Source organism: Megascapheus bottae, chromosome 17 (genome assembly GCF_031878675.1).
Source record: "Megascapheus bottae isolate mThoBot1 chromosome 17, mThoBot2.hap1, whole genome shotgun sequence".
Classification (NCBI taxonomy): Eukaryota; Metazoa; Chordata; class Mammalia; order Rodentia; family Geomyidae; genus Megascapheus; species Megascapheus bottae.
The window spans coordinates 31,165,588-31,181,465 of NC_143525.1; the positions used below are offsets into that span (position 1 = coordinate 31,165,588).

General features: G+C 43.0%; 2 protein-coding genes across 2 annotated transcripts in view; both read right to left on the reverse strand.

Annotated features, from left to right (window-relative positions):
• Positions 1-15,620, reverse strand: part of Utp6 (UTP6 small subunit processome component) — a 29,250-nt gene extending 13,630 nt beyond the window's left edge. Inside the window, exons 1-8 of the mRNA XM_090350642.1 lie at positions 15,440-15,620; positions 13,403-13,487; positions 12,045-12,086; positions 11,071-11,163; positions 7,284-7,331; positions 6,658-6,721; positions 4,970-5,088; positions 356-433 (exon numbers count right to left, since the gene is read on the reverse strand). Coding sequence (XP_090206768.1) covers positions 356-433; positions 4,970-5,088; positions 6,658-6,721; positions 7,284-7,331; positions 11,071-11,163; positions 12,045-12,086; positions 13,403-13,487; positions 15,440-15,531 — 621 coding nt within the window. The 5' untranslated portion in view covers positions 15,532-15,620. The remainder of the gene's footprint in view (positions 1-355; positions 434-4,969; positions 5,089-6,657; positions 6,722-7,283; positions 7,332-11,070; positions 11,164-12,044; positions 12,087-13,402; positions 13,488-15,439) is intronic.
• Positions 1,407-4,960, reverse strand: LOC150051598 (cyclin-Q-like). Its single transcript, XM_090350643.1, has one exon. It carries the CDS (start codon positions 4,054-4,056, stop codon positions 3,331-3,333), a length of 726 nt encoding a protein of 241 aa, XP_090206769.1. The 5' UTR covers positions 4,057-4,960; the 3' UTR covers positions 1,407-3,330.
• Positions 15,621-15,878: the final 258 nt, after the last annotated feature.

The following is a 15,878-nucleotide window of genomic DNA, read 5'->3' on the forward strand; positions in this document are numbered from 1 at the left end:
TTTTTTAATTAAGTCAACTCTAGACTTTTCTTCAGATTTCAAATTATGGGGGATGGGGGAGAAATATGAAACAACGATTTTGGGGCCAGGAGCATGGCCTAGTGGTAGAGTGCTTACATAGCATGCACAAAGACGGGGTATGATTCCTCAGTGCCACATACATGAAAAGAGCTGGAAGTGGTGCTGTGGTTCAAGTGGTAGAGTGCTAGTCTTGAGGAAAGCCCAAGGACAGTACTCAGGCCCTGAGTTCAATCACCAGGACTAGAGGGGAAAAACACACACACACACAAAGATTTTTTTTCTTCTTCCTAAGCAGGTTCAACAACTAGTAACTGATAATATACTAGGATCTTACCATATCCATGGCAGCCTTTTCAAATTCTTGCTTTTCCTTTCTCAGTTTCTCAGCATGCATCAGCTCCATTCTAAAGTACTACAAAAGGGAAATATTGACCTGAAATTCCTTAGATACTTTTTTTTTCAATGAGAAATATTAAAGGTAGCTTTTTGTTTTAACCTATTAATATCACCCATAGAAAGGTCAGGAGGCTTATGTTTACTTTGTTATGAAACTAGTTGATAATGACAAAGTATAGTAAAAATGGTACTATTTTATGTTCTTCTAACACACTCTCTAAGGATACACTTCAAACACTTGAAAAATAGTTTTGCAGCCTTATTTATCAGATTACAAGTAGCTTTAAGCCAAACCTTAAGTTTTTTGGCACAGAGAAGCAACATGCAATAATGTTGCAACAATTAATCCAGCTGAAAAACACTTAAGTTTGTCATCTAACAATGAAAGTTTCTGCACAGTTTTATATATGGTCTCCTCATATATATCACAAGTATCAACAGAGTATTAAAGAATTGGAAGCTGGGCATCAGTGGTTCACACATGTAAGCCTAGCTAATTAGGAAGCTGAGATCTGAGAATCATGCTTCAAAAGCAGACAGGACAGGAAAGTCTGTGAAACACTCCTTTTTTGGGACGGGGGGAAGGGGTCTGTCATGGGGCTTGAATTCTGGGCCTGGACGCTGTTCTTGGGCTCTTCAGCTCAAGGCTAGCAATCTACCACTTGAGCCACAGTGCCATTTACAGCTCTCTGGTAGCTAATTGGAAATAAGGGTCGCATGGCCTTTCCTGGCTGGTCTTGAACCTGGATCCTCAGATCTCAGCTTCCTGAGTAACTAGGATTATAGGCAAGAAGTACCAGCATATCCCTCTGAGACTCCATCTCCAATTAACCACCAGAAAACTGGAAGTGGAACTGTGATTCAAAGTGGCAGTGAAAAGCTCAGGGACAGTTCCCAGGCCCCAAGTTCAAGCCCCATACAAGAAAAAAAGGGGGGAGGGGAATTCAAACTTATTATAGTCCCACTAAGCACTAAAATAAGTGTCTATCAGGCTCAATAAACAAAAATTTATTTCCAGTTTCATAAAATAACTAAGATGTCCAAAATTCAACGGGCAATCATTCATCACACCAAAAACGAGGAAAATCTCAACCTGAATGAAAAGTTATCGAGATGACACAGACGTAAGAATTATCTGACAAGGATTTCAAATTGGCCATTGTAGTATTCTTTACTGAGTAATTAAAATAAACACACTTGAAAAAAGTGAAATAGTATCAGCAAACAAAAGAAAATTAGGAGGCTGAGTCAGGAGAATCTTGCATTTTAGACCAGCCTGAACTACATAGCAAGACTGTGTCTCAAGACTAGGCACCAGTGGCTCATGTTTGTAATCCTAGCTACACAGGAGGCTGAGATCTGAGGATCAAGGTTCAAAGCCAGTCCGGGCACTGAAGACAGTGAGACTCCAATTAACCACTAGAAAACCAGAAGTAGTGCTGAGGCTCAAGGGATAGGGTGGTAATAGCCTTGACCCAGAGTTCAAGCCCCATGACCAACCAAAAAAAAAAAGGATTGAGGATATAAGTCAGTGGCAGAATACTTTCCTAGCATACCAGAGCCTAGGTTTGATATCCAGGAGAAAAATTAAAAAATAAAATACAAGTTAGGGGCATTGTCTAGTGATAAGAGTGCTTGCGTAGCATGCACAAAGCCCTGGTTTCAATTCCTGAGTACTATATACACAGAAAAAGCCAGAAGTGGTACTGTGGCCGAAGTAGTAGAGTACTAGCCTTGAAAAAGCCCAAAGACAGTGCCCAGGCCCAGAGCTCAAGCCCCAGGACTGGCAAGAAAAAATATATATACAATTTAGAACTGAGAAAAAAAAATTTTTTAACCAATAGAGGGTAAGAAATAGGTGGCTCACACCTATGTAATCTTAGCTACTTAGAAGGCTGAGATCTGAGGATTGCAATTCAAAGCCAGCCTGGGCAATAAAGTTTGTGAGATTCTTATCTCCAATTAACCACCAGAAGTGGTACTGTGGCTCAAAATGGTAGAGCATTAGCTGTCCTTGAGCAAAATAGCTCAGGTACAGTGCCCAGGCTCTGAGTTCAAGCCCCATGATAGACAAAAAGAAAAAAAAAACATTAGTAGGCCCAAAAGCAGAACAGAGAAGCCAATTAACTTAGGAGACTGGACCCGCAACAGTAAACTATACATAACAATAAAATATATAATAAAATAGAAAAGTAAACAAATCTATGCATGTGGAAAATTACAACATATATATGAATTATACCAATGTCAATTCCTTACTATTGATACTATATAATTTTATAAAATATAATCTTTGGAGAAACCTAGGTGAAAGATATGCCAACCTCACTGTACTATCTTTGTGACTTCCAGTGAGTCTATAATTACTTCAAAATAATACTAGTGACAAACATGTTACACATCAAATTATAAGTCATGGCACTGTTGTAGAAATATGAAATAAAATTAACGCATGATTGGTACATACTATACAGTGGACTTATCCTAATTTTTTGATTTGTACCATTTTTTAATCACACAAACAAAACTGCATCTGTGTTGCATATTCACACTTGTTTTAAATCTGGCTTGAAAAGGATCCCTAGGGATGGAGTCCCATCTGTTCTTTGACTCTCCAGTCAGTGAGATCATATCTTGGTTGCAGTCAGTTTTCTCTAAGAACAAAGGGAATGCTGCCACCTCAGACAGCCACACACTGTGAGCGCCCTGCATGCATAGTGAAGGCACAGCTCCTCACATTGTCTGGACCATGCTGCTGGGGACAGTCAAAGCAGCAGTGTGTCATCACCTTCACCAGCATGACCAGTCCTCCCAGCTAGCCCTCAGGGCACTAAGCATAACAGCAAAGTGATGCACAGTTCTCAGCCAGCCAACCATCATGGGCTTTTCTCTGGGCGAGCCTAGCCTATAGGCTTAAGGGATCTCTGTGTCCATGGCATAAATCTGAATGAGATCAGATACAATGTTATCAATGATTGGCTTGGTAATGTCTTCACTAAACACCTGCCACCAGGGCTTCTCAGCCTCTTCCTCAGCAGGCACTTCCACTCCATAGACCTGTAAGGCCAGGTAGAGCACAGCCACAGCCAAGTGCTGAGGCTGGAAGCGAAGGCACAGCCCCCCATGGTAGCTGTCCCGCAGCAAGGCCCAGGCCACTATGGCGACAGGGGTCCGGTGCCAGCTGTACCGATTCAGCCAGTGTTTGAGGGCCATAAGGTAATGGAGCAAGTACTTGTGTGGGTGCTGGAAGGAGACCTGGAAGCGCAGGGCCCTTAGCACAAGGAGCTCACATTGCACAACGCTGTCCCGGAGCTCCCAGAACCGAGAGTCCAGCTCCAAGGGCTCGCTGCCTGGGTGGAAGTAACTGTTGGATACGTTGATGATGTCTCGGATGCGAAGGTGCTGCTCCTCTACCTTGCCTGCCAAGTAAATGGATGACATGGCGACCAGGTAAGGATCATAAGCCTCTAGGCTGATCTCGTGGAAGAACTTATGGTAGATGGTGCAGGCGGTGGCGATGGGAATGGACCGCATGGCTAGCTTGACGCCAGCCTCCATGATGAACCGTGTCATTCGGAAGTGCACCCTGGGCTCTGATAAAGCCGCACCTCCAGAAGTGTCTGAGTGAGCGGTCTCCATGAGGTAAACAGGCAGCCCTAGGACTCTTCCCAGACGAGCAGTGACCTGGCACAGCAAGGCCAGTTCCAGGGATCCTTAAAGGCTGTGCTGTCACTGCACTAAGGTAAGCCACACCTCTGCAGACTCTTTCATTGTTTTTTGTTTTTCTTGCAGTGTAGTGCTGGGAACTAAACCCAGGGCTTCAGGTAAATTAGGCAAATGCCTACCACTGAGCCACATCCCTAGCCCAAGGCTTTACATTCTATTATAAGACATTAACATTTTTAAATCTATGTATTTTAAAAGAGGGAGAAAAAAAGCTTATACCTTTTAAATGAATAATCCTGTTTCCAAAAATGCAAGGAATTTATCCTAAAGAGCTAAAATTTTGCTGGGTGCCTGTAGCTCACACCTATAATCCAAGCTACTCAAGAAGCTAAGATCTGAGGATCCCAGTTCAAAGCTAGCCTAAGCATAAAAGTCCATGAGATTCTTATCTCCAATTAACCACCAGAAAACCAAAAGTGGTCCTGTGGTTCAAAGTAGTACAGCGCTAGCCTTGAGCTGAAAATCTTAAAGGTTCAAGCTCCACAACCAACCAAAAAAAAAAAAAAAAAAAGAGCTAAAATTTCATATACAGAGATGTGAGAATACTGGAACCAATCTAAATGCTATTTTACAGGGAAAATGAAATATTATAAAAGCAGCCTGTTAATGTAGCCATAAAATAGCTACAAGGACTTTATAATTGTACATGGGATTCTAAGATTTCTTTCCTCTTTAAGTACCAACAAGCTGTAATGTTTTTCTTACATAAACAAAAATGTTAAGACAAGTGAAAAATGGGCTCGGAAAAAAAAACAAGGAAACACACAACAGTTTTAAAGCAGGGACCCTCAATCCAAGTCTTTCATCCTGTGACACACTCACTCACTTCCTGATAGAGTTTCTGGCACTCAGGATGAAAGCGCAGAGCACGAAGAAAGAGATGTCGTGCACTTTCAGAAGACAAGCGATCTTCCATTTCCCATTTGGCTGCCATAATCCATAAAGCTGTAAGAAGAAACACATAAGACTTCCATCATAAACTAATCAAGTTAGACAAGGAAACATCAACTGCTCCCATTGGTGGGGGGCGAGGGGGGGCATGAACAGGGGGATTTTTTTTGGGGGGGGGTCAGTCATGGAACTTGAACTCTGGGCCTGGGCTTTGTCCCTAAGCTCTTCAGCTCAAGGTTACCACCCTACCCCTTAAGCCACAGTACCACTTCCAGTTTACTGGTGGTTAACTGGAGATAAGAGTCTCACAGTTTTTAGTGCCCAGGCTGGCCTTGAACCGAAATCCTCAGATCTCAGCCTCCTGAGTAGCTAGGATTACAGGTGTGAGCCACTGTGCCCAGTTCAGAGGAATTCAGAGGAAATTTCAAACAGAAAAACTTTATCCTAGAGTTTTCTAATCAAATAAGTAAATGTAAACATATGTTGATTCTAAAGCCAACATATATATTTTTTTTAATTTAACCACAATGCTTATTATTCTAATTTGCTATTTAATTGCTTCTTATAAAACAAGCAACACAGATTCCGTATACTGGAATCTCAAATAAATTTAATCTTCTTTCTCTTGCTCTTTTCATGACTATTTTTTCATACTGTCTACAAATTTCCTCAGTTCTTTAATTGTCTTGTGGGATGGGGAACTTAAATTCAGGGCCTGGGAACTGTTCCTAAGCTCTTTTGCTTAAGGCTAGAGCTAGGAATTCTATTTCTGATTTTTCTGATGGTTAACTGGAGATAAGAGTCTCTCAGGGCCAGGAGTTTAATCTAGTGGTAGAATGCTCGTGTAGCATGCATGAGGACCCAGGTTCAATTCCACCATACCACATATGTAGAAAAAGCCGGAAGTGGTACTGTGGCTCTCTAGTGGTAGAGCTCCAGCCTTCAGAAAACCCAAGGAAAATGTTCAGAGCTCCATGACTGGTTTAAAAAAAAAAAAAAAAAAAAGTCTCACAGACTTTCATGTAGGGGATGGTTTTAAACTATAATCTCAGCTTCCTAAACAGCAAAGATTACAGGCTTAGGCCACCAGCTTCCAGCCTCCTCAAATTTTACTGCCTCCAACAAAAAACAGCCTTTCACAAAACAGTCTATTTTCCATCAAGCCAAACAAAACATTAGTCTTTTTTGTCTATAAATACAATATCGAGGGGCCGGGAGTTTGGCCTAGTGGTTAAAGTGCTTGCCTAGCATGCACGAAGACCCGGGTTCAATTCCTTGGTACCACATACATAGACAAAAGCCGGAAATGGTGCTGAGGCTCAAGCGGTAGAGTGCTAGTCTTGAGAAAGTCCAAGGACAGTGCTCAGGCCCTGAGCTCAAGCCCAGGACTGGCAAAAAAAAAAAAAAAAAATACAATATCGAGTCAAACATCTACTGGCTTGTAGTAAGTAGGGATAAGCTAACTGGCACTTATCTAAGAACAGAAACTACCAAGACAAAGTATCTAAGCTCAAACCCACCACCAAAAATGTGTAAGCTCAAATCCTCTTAGGCTCCTCAAGTAAGGTAATTCCAAAATGATTTGAATCTAGAAAAAAAGAACTCATAAGGATTTTACCATACCAGGTTTGTTCGAATGAATGGCCAACATGGCAGAGAATATCTTGCTAAGCTGAGCTTTGGTACCCTGTAAAAGACAAGAGAAAAATGTCTACTTCCTATATAGTGAAATCACTGCTATTATTCTGTTAAGAAACATGGAATGTATCCTCCCTGTCTATAAATCCATTAGGGCCAGAGCTGGAGTTTGGCTCAGCAAGCACAAGGCCCTACTACACAGTACCCCCTCCACACCCACCACAAAATAATAATAATAATAATAATAATAATAATAATAATAATAATAAATAATCCAATGAGCAAGAGCTGCTACTGTTCAGGATATATCCATAAAGGTGGTAGTGTTCTTCTACCTAAATCACTAAACATACCTTTATCTTTAATTATCTTTAATTTTTATCTTTAATATTATCTTTAATTTTTTTCAATTTTAATGAACAAATATGATTTTCTTTTCAACTGACTTGGACCATTATACATAAATATTATACTCAAGTTTAGACTCAGCCTTCTTGGTTCTTTTCCAATTTCTTAGCCAATAGCTCCAGGAAAACATGGAATTCAGTAATAAAGTAGCTTCAAAGGAAGCTAAGAGAAACAAAAGGGAAAGACGACATAGTTGTACTTACCCATTTCTTACAAAAAACTACATAGGACAGCCAAAGCTGCACATCATCCTGCAAGAAAAGCACTGTGATAAGCTGCTTAGCCTTGATGTTTATATATAAAACACCTTTGCACCTACTGGCAAAGTGCATGCCTAGCATGCCCAAAGACCTGGGTTCAATTCCACATACACAGAAAAAAGCTGGGGGCCGGGAGTTTGGCCTAGTAGTAGAGTGCTTACCTAGCATGCACAAAGACCGGGTTCGATTCCTTGGTATCACATATATAGAAAATGCCAGAAACAGGCTGCAGAAAAGCCCAAGGACAATGCTCAGGCACTGAGTTCAAAGAAAGGAAAGAAAAAAGCCGGAAGTGGTGCTAAGGTTCAAGTGGTAGAAGCCCAAGGACAGTGCATAGGCCCTGAGTTCAAGAACCAGGACTGGCAAATAAAAAAAAAATGCTACTAATAATAGACATTTGCAGCACTCTACTTTGTTGACAGCATAGGCAAGTTTCAGAAGTTCCTGTGTGTCACATGTGCCCATAAGGCTCTTCCTCACTGAGTGTAACCACAATAATTCAATCTAAATCTCCACTGACACTCACCATCCTCCAAGACAAAATCTGTCTACCCAATTTGTTCAGTGCAGGTCTAAAGGATCTCAATTAGGTACATTAAGAAAATCTGAAGCTCCTAGAAATCTATATTTCCCATATAAAATCTATATTTCATATAGGAAATCTGTATTTCCTATAAAAGAGGGTGACAGTGACCAAGAAGCATTGCACTCATAACATGACTTATGGAATTGCAATGCCTTTGTATTTAATAAACAAATTAAACAAAAGAAAATTAGCCAGGCACAGTGGCTCACACCTGTAATCCTAGTTATTCAGGAGGCTGATAACTGAGGGTCTCCTTCAAAGCCAGTCCAGACCCTAAAGTGCCTGAGACTCTTATCTCCAGTAAACCACTAGAAAACCAGAAGTGGCTGTGACTCAAGTGGCTGTGACTCAAGGGGTAGGAGGTAAGGCAGTAGCCTTGAGCTGAAGAGCTCAGGGATGGTGCCCAGGCCCAGAGTTCAAGCCCCATGATAGGTTAAAAAAAAAAAAAAGGAAAAAAAAGAAAAGAAAATTAAATACCTCCCCCACAAAAAAAGTCCACTTCCAAGTAAGACTTAAAAAACCTGGCTATTAAGGTACTGTACTTACCTAGTCATTCCCAGTCTTCAGTGTATTTCCCTACTCAGAAATGCCCAAGGGTCTCTCAGGGAGTCCCTAAACCTTAACAATGTACCAGACACACTGTTCCAAGCACTAATCACACAAACTAATAAGGTGATAAGCTTGATTTTCTTCATACTCTAGGTGGCTTTAAAAAAATGTTCCAGGAGCTGGGAGTTTGGACTAGTGGTAGAGTGCTTGCCTAGCATGCATGAAGACCCGGGTTCGATTCCTCGGTACCACATACATAGAAAAAAAAAAAAAATAAGAAGTGGTGATGTGGCTCAAGTGGTAGAGTTCTAGTCTTGAGAAAGCCCAAGGACAGTGCTCAGGCGTGAGCTCAAAGCCCAGGACTGGCAAAAAAAAAAAAAAAAAAAAAAAAGGTGCAAAGGAGGCGAAGCCCTGGATTCAATTCTTCAGTACTATATAAACAGAAAAAGCCATAAGTAGCTGGGTAGGGTCGCTCATGCCTGTTATCCTAGCTACTCAGGAGGCTGAGATCTTAGGATCAAAGTTCAAAGCCAGCCTGGAAACAAAAGGACCTGAGACTCTTATCTCTAATTAACCTCCAGAAAATGGGAAATGTGGTTTGGCTCAAGAGGAGGGTCACAGCCTTGAGCTGAAGAGCTCAGGGACAGTGCCCAGGCCAACTTCAAGCCCTATGACACACACACAAAAAAAAAAAGCCAGAAGTGACACTGTGGTTCATATAGTAGAGCACTAGCCTTGAGCAAAAAGAAGCTCAGGGACTGTACCCAGGGCCTGAGTTGAAGCACCAGGACTAGCAAATTAAAAAACAAAACAAAACAAAAAAAGTTCTATTGGCAAGTGCCAGTAGCTTATGCCTGTAATACTAATCAGAAAGTTAAAATCTGAGGATTATGATCAGAAGCCAGACCAGATAAGCAAGTCTGAGACTTTTTTTATAGGCTGGAGTTGAGCTGTGGTTCAAGCACTAAAGAGCTACCCAGAGTAAAAGAAGCTCAGAGACAGCACCCAGAACCTAAGTTTCAGGTCCAGCAGGTCCAGCATCAAAAATAAATAAATAAGGGGCTTTGGGGCTGGGAGTTTGGCCTAGTGGTAAGAGTGCTTGTCTAGCATGTACGAAGACCCGGGTTCAATTCCTCGGTACCCCATATATAGCAAAAAGCCGGAAGTGGTGCTGAGGCTCAAGTGGTAGAGTGCTAACCTTGAGAAAGTCCAAGGTCAGTGCTCAAGCCCTGAACCCAAGCCCAGGACTTGCCAAAAAAAAAAAAAAAGAGTGCTTGTCTAGCATGCATGAAGGCCCGGGTTCAATTCCTTGGTACCACATACCTATAAGAAGCCAGCAGTAGTGATGTGGCTCAAGTATCAGAGAACTAGGCCTTGAGAAAGCTCAAGAACAGTGTTCAGGCCTTAAGTTTAAGCACTGGAACCAGCAAAATAAAAAGGGGGGGGGGGGGAACTGGGATTGTGGCTTAGTGGTAGAGAGCTTGCCTAGCATGCCTGAAGCCCTGGGTTCCATTTCTCAGTACTCCATAAACAGAAAAAGCTGAAAGCGATGCTGTGGCTCAAGATTGCTAGCTTTGAGCAAAAGAAGTTCAGGGACAGGGGCTGGGAGTTTGGCCCAGTGGTAGAATGCTTGCCTAGCATACACGAAGACCTGGGTTCGATTCTTCAATACCATATACATAGAAAAACTGGAAGTGGTACTACGGCTCAAGTGTAGAGCTATAGCCTTGAAAAAGCCTAAGGACGTGCTCAAGCTGAGTTCAAGCCCCAGAAATGGTAAAAATAAATAAAAAATAAAAAGGGAGGTGATGGGGGTAGGGAAATGAGGACAAAAACCATGGGAAGGGGTATCAATGTGTGAGAAGTAATGCACCTACTACCTGATGAATGTAACTATAACACCTCTATACATTATTCCAACATTAAAAATAAATAATGAAATAAAAAAAAATCAGGGACAGTGCCCAAGACCTGAGTTCAAGCCCCAGAACTGGAAATTAAAAAAAAAAAAAAAAGTTCCAGCCAGTGCAGTGGCTCATACCTGTAATCCTAGCCACTCAGGAAGCTGAGATATGAAGAGCACGGTTCTAAGCTAGCTGGGGGCATGAAAGTCCATGAGACTTATCTCCAATTAACCACCCCAAAACTGGAAGAGGTGCTCTAGCTCAAGTGGTAGAGCACTAGTCTTGAGCTGAAGAGCTCAGGTATAACACCCAGGCCCAGAGCTCAAGCCCCATAACACCAAAAAAAAAAAATTCCAAAGGTGAGGAGTTTGTCCTAATGGTTGAGTGCTCAGCTTGCATGCAAGAAGACCCATGTTTGATTCCTCGGTACCAGATACACAGAAAAAGCCAGAAGTGGTGCTGTGGTTCAAGTGGTAGAGCATTAGTCTTGGGAAAGCTCAAGGACAATCAATGCTCAGGCCCTGAGTTCAAACTCCAGGACTGGCAAAAAAAAGTTTCAAACAATGACATAATCACTCAAATAGATATTAAGACACCTAAGATGGGAACAGAGGACAATTTACTTGAACATCCAACTCATCATACATACAATACATATTTCACATTCTTAAAGGATGCTGTGATCACTTACTTTCCATTTTGCTGAAGCACGCCCAAAGACCCCGTGTATCCGATGTACAATTGAATGTTCAATCTCATCCTTCTTAAATGAATATCTGATGCGCTAGAAAGGGACAAGAATTCAATTCCCAGTATGAAAAATAAGAATAAAAAAAATTAAGTGGGACAAGAGAATGAAGAATTAACTTAATGATATTTATCCAAAATAGCCTTCACATTTGTTCATTTTAATTTTATTGTCAGTGGCTGAAGGAATAATTCATATGATAGAGAACTGGCTCACAACTCAGCAACATCAAAAAAAATTCTTATTTGAATTTAAAAAAAGTACTAACAGCTAGGCACAGTGGCTCACACCTGTAATCCTAGCTACTTAGGAGGCTGAGATCTCACAATCAAGGTTCAAAGACAGCCCAGGCACAAAAAGACCTGAGACTCTTTTCTCCAATTAACCTCTAGAAGACAGGAAGTGGGGCGTGGCTCAAGGCTAGGGCAGTAGCCTGGAGCAAAGAGCTCAGAGCTCAGGGATAGTGACCCGGCCAATTCAAGCCCCATAACCCACAAAAAAAAAAAAAAAAAGAAAAGAGTACTAACCAAGAAAGCAAATGATTACAATTAACCATTATAAGCACCATGCAGTTTATCAAGTATTTCAAACACAAGTTCTAGCAATGTAGCTACTTATTTTACATATATATATTTACTATGGCTAACGATTAATTTTATTTCATAAATTAGATGACTGCATATTAATATTTTGTTAAAAGCAACATTTTAAGATCTTAGGCATTGTTATTCCTAACTTAACCAAACATATGCATTTTATGTGTCAAATACAACCATTTCCCCTTCCTGTTTCCCTCCTTCTTCCTCCTCCTTCCTCCTCCCTCTCTTCCTCTTTCCTTTCCACTGTCCCTTTTTCTCTCTCAACTTATATATATATATTTTTTTTTTCCCCCTAACTCTAAAAAGTCATCTACTTACTGCTCTTCTTCGCTGGATCAGCTCCAAAAGATTAATTTCATACTGTAGAAGACACACAAAGAAAAGTAAGTAAGAAAAACTATAATCTTTTAAATGTAGAAAACACAATCGTTTAAAAAAAAGGGGAGGAGGGGGCAGGAGTTTAGCTTAGAGATAGAGTGCTTGCCTAGCATGCACAAAGACCCAGGTTCGATTCTTCAGTACCACATACATAGAAAAATGCCAGAAATGGTGCTGTGACTCAAATAGTAGAGCTCTACCCTTGAAAGAAAGTCCAAGGACATTGAGCAGGCCGAGTTCAAGGTCCAGGACTGGCAAAAAAAAAAAAAATTCGTGGGCTAGTGGCAGAACATAGCTGGAAATGGCGCCGTGGCTCAAGTGGTAGAGTTCTAACCTTAAGAAAGCCCAAGGAGGACAGTGCTCAAGCCCTGAGTTCAAGGCCCAGGACTGGCAAAAAATAAAAATAAAAATAAATTTTAAAAAATGTGTATGTGGGCCGGGAGTTTGGCCTAGTGGTTAAAGTGCTTGCCTAGCATGCATGAAGACCCGGGTTCGATTCCTCGGTACCACATACATAGAAAAAAGCCAGAAGTGGTACTGAGGCTCAAGTGGTAGAGCTCTAGCCTTGAGAAAGTCCAAGGACAGTGCTCAGGCCCTGAGCTCAAGCCCAGGACTGGCAAAAAAAAAAAAAAAAAAAAAAATGTGTATGTGTGTGTGTCTAATCAATCATTCACAAATCATTCTTATCAGTCTGGTTCTGGTGGCTCATGTCTATAATCCTAGCTACTCAGGAGGCTGAGATCTGAGGATCATTCAAAGCTAGCCCAGGCAGGAAAATGAGACTCTTATCTCCAATTAACCATGCAAAAACTGGAAACAGAGCTGTAGCTCAAGTGGTAGAGGGCTAGCCTTGAGCACAGAGGCTCAGGGACAGTGCCCAGGCCCTATGATAAAGCTCTGTGATCAAAGAATAATTAGGTCTGGGAGTGTGGCTTAGTAGTACAGTGCTTGCCAAGCATGCTGTGAAGCCCTAGGTTCAATTCCTTAGTACCATATAAACAGAAAACGCCAGAAGCGTTACTGTGGCTCAAGTGGTAAAGAGCAAGCCTTGAGCAGAGAGGCTCAGGGACAGAGCCAGACTCTTAAATTCAAGCCCCAGAACACCCCCCCCCCCCCCCCGGCAAATGGGGCGGGGGAGGGGGGGAAATCAGTGCCCAGGCCCTGATTTCAAGCCCCAGGACTGGCCTTCAACCTTCACGTCTAATCTACAATTATGAAATTCTGCAGGAATGTCAACTTCAGTATCCTCTACTCTCAATTTGTTAGGGGATAAAATAGCAACAAAATAATTTACTTACTTGGACATAATTGATAAAGTCTTCCTTGAAAAGGGATCTTCTCTGTATTTTGTATTCTAGATCAGAAGCCTTCTTAATGATAGCCCTGAGAAAATATTTAAATTGTGACACTTAATCATGAGTGGTGGCACACATCTGTAATTCCAGTCTATAGAAAGATAGCAAACTGGAGACCATGCTGGCTACCTAGTAAAACCTATCCCAATGAACCAAAAAATTAAGACGACAGGTACAGCAAATGCTAGCATGCTTGCCCAATAGACATAAAGGTTGAGTTCAAACCTTAGTTCTGCCATGAATGAATGAGTGAATGAATGAAAATAAGCCATAAGGATCAGGGAGCATAGCCTAGTGGTAGAGTGCTCGCCTAGCATGCATGAAGCCCTCTGTTCAATTCCTCGGTTCCACATACTCAGAAAAAGCTAGAAGTGGCATTGTGGCTCAAGTGGCAGGGCACCAGTCTTGAGCAAAAAGTGTCCAAGACCCTGAGTTTAAGCCCCAGGACTGACAAAAAAGAAAAGAAGCTATAAAAGCAGGACACCAGTAGCTCATGAATCCTAACTACTCAAGAGTCTGAGATTTGAGGACCGCAGTTCAAAGCTAGCCCAGGCAAGAAATTCCATTAAACTCTTATCTCCAATTAACCACCAGAAAACCTGAAGTGGTGCTGTGGCTCAAAGTAGTAGAGAGCTAGCCTTGAGATGAAGAGCTCAGGAACAGAGCCCAGACTCAGAGTTTAAGCCCCACAACTGACACAAAGGGGGGGGGAAGAGTTAGAAACAAGAAAACAAGCTTTTTTTTTGGGGGGGGGGGATGCTGGTCCTAAACACAGCAGGGTCTGGGCATGGTCCCTTAGTTTCTGTGCTCAAAAGTAGTACTCTACTACTTTGAGCCATAGCAGCATAGCCAGCTTTTTAGTAGTTCATTTGGAGATGAGTCTCATGGACTTCATTGCCTGGTTGGCTTTGAACCTCAATCCTCAGATCTCAGTCTCTGAGTAGCTAGAATTGAGCCACTGGCACCCAGCCCAAGCTACAACCTGTGAAAATGCAAAAGTTAAATACACTTACACTACTAAAGCATAAGATTTTTGTTTCAATATTTTCTTCCCTCGTGTTTGAACTTGTGCTTGAACTTGCTTCCCCTGAGCAAGCCTTGTGCTTGCTGGGCAGGAACTCTACAACTTGATCCATTCCCTCAGCCTTTTCTGCTTAATTTTATAAATAGGGTTTCACATTTTTGCGTAGGCCAGTCTGAACCACAATCTTCCTATTTATTTAGGCTTTCTGGGTAGCTAGGATGATAGGTGTGTGCCACTGCACTCAGATTTATTGGCTGAAAAGCAATAAAACTTTTGCCAAGGACTGAGTATGTGACTTAGTAGTAGAGTGTTTGGCTAGCATGCACGAAGTCCTGGGTTCAATTCCTCAGTATAACACGAACAGAATAAGCCAGAAGTGATATTGTGGCTCAAGGAGTAGAGTTAACCTTGCGCAAAAGAAGCTCAAGGGCAGTGCCCAGGCCCTGGGTTCCAGCCTGAAGACTAGCATAAACAAACAAATAAATACAATTATGGTTAGGGGCGTGGATCAAGTGGTAGCGCGCCTTGCTCTACCACAATGCCTTCAATGGCACTGGTCAGGCGCGCTGTGAGGGCTGTGGCATAGGAAAGGGAATTACGCAGTACTCTGGGGCAAGTTGAGGAAGACTGCGCCGCCCCCGCTGGGCGTCGGCGGCATCTCTAGGGCACTGCCCGGTTAACCTCTAACCGGTGCAGGAAACCAAAACGTGGGGCCATCCGCACGCCCCACGCCGCGCAACGCCCTCGCTCCCCAGGGGCCAGGGCCCCACGCGCCCGCTCCGTGAGGGACTGTCCATGTGTCCCGGGGGCCAAGGCCGGGGACGGACGGACCTCCCAGGAAAGGATGCGGAGTTCTTTCCCGGCGATCCATCTCCTCACACAGCTCAAGCGCCCCCGCCGGACTCCCGACCTCCCCTCAGCCCTCCCGGCTCTCCCGCTCCCCCGGCCCTTCTCACTTAATCTCCTTAGCGCTGAACAGTCCAATGCGCTCCAGCTGTTCCAATTCGGGGATACGGTCTTCGATGCGCTCCTGGATAATCTCCGCCATGAGGTCGGAGCTCTACAACCCACAGAAGAACCTCGGACACGAGCCACACGCGCCCGGCGCGGCCCACCTTCCAGGCGGGGCACCCAGCCTTCACGCACACACGGACTGACGTCACGTGCTCACGAAGTCCCGCCTCTTCCGCTTCCGCCGTCGGGAACCACCGCTTGCGAGCGCTACCTGTGGCCGACTGTGGGATTGCAGCAATGACACTCCACCCTCCGGGAGGGGCGGCACTGGAATGAGAGCAGAGCTAAATGAGGGCGTAGCGCCAGACTCACCGACCTCGGGGGCGGAGGGGGGAGGGGAGGGGAGGGAAGAGAGCCTCGGGATTTCAATCTGAAAAAGAC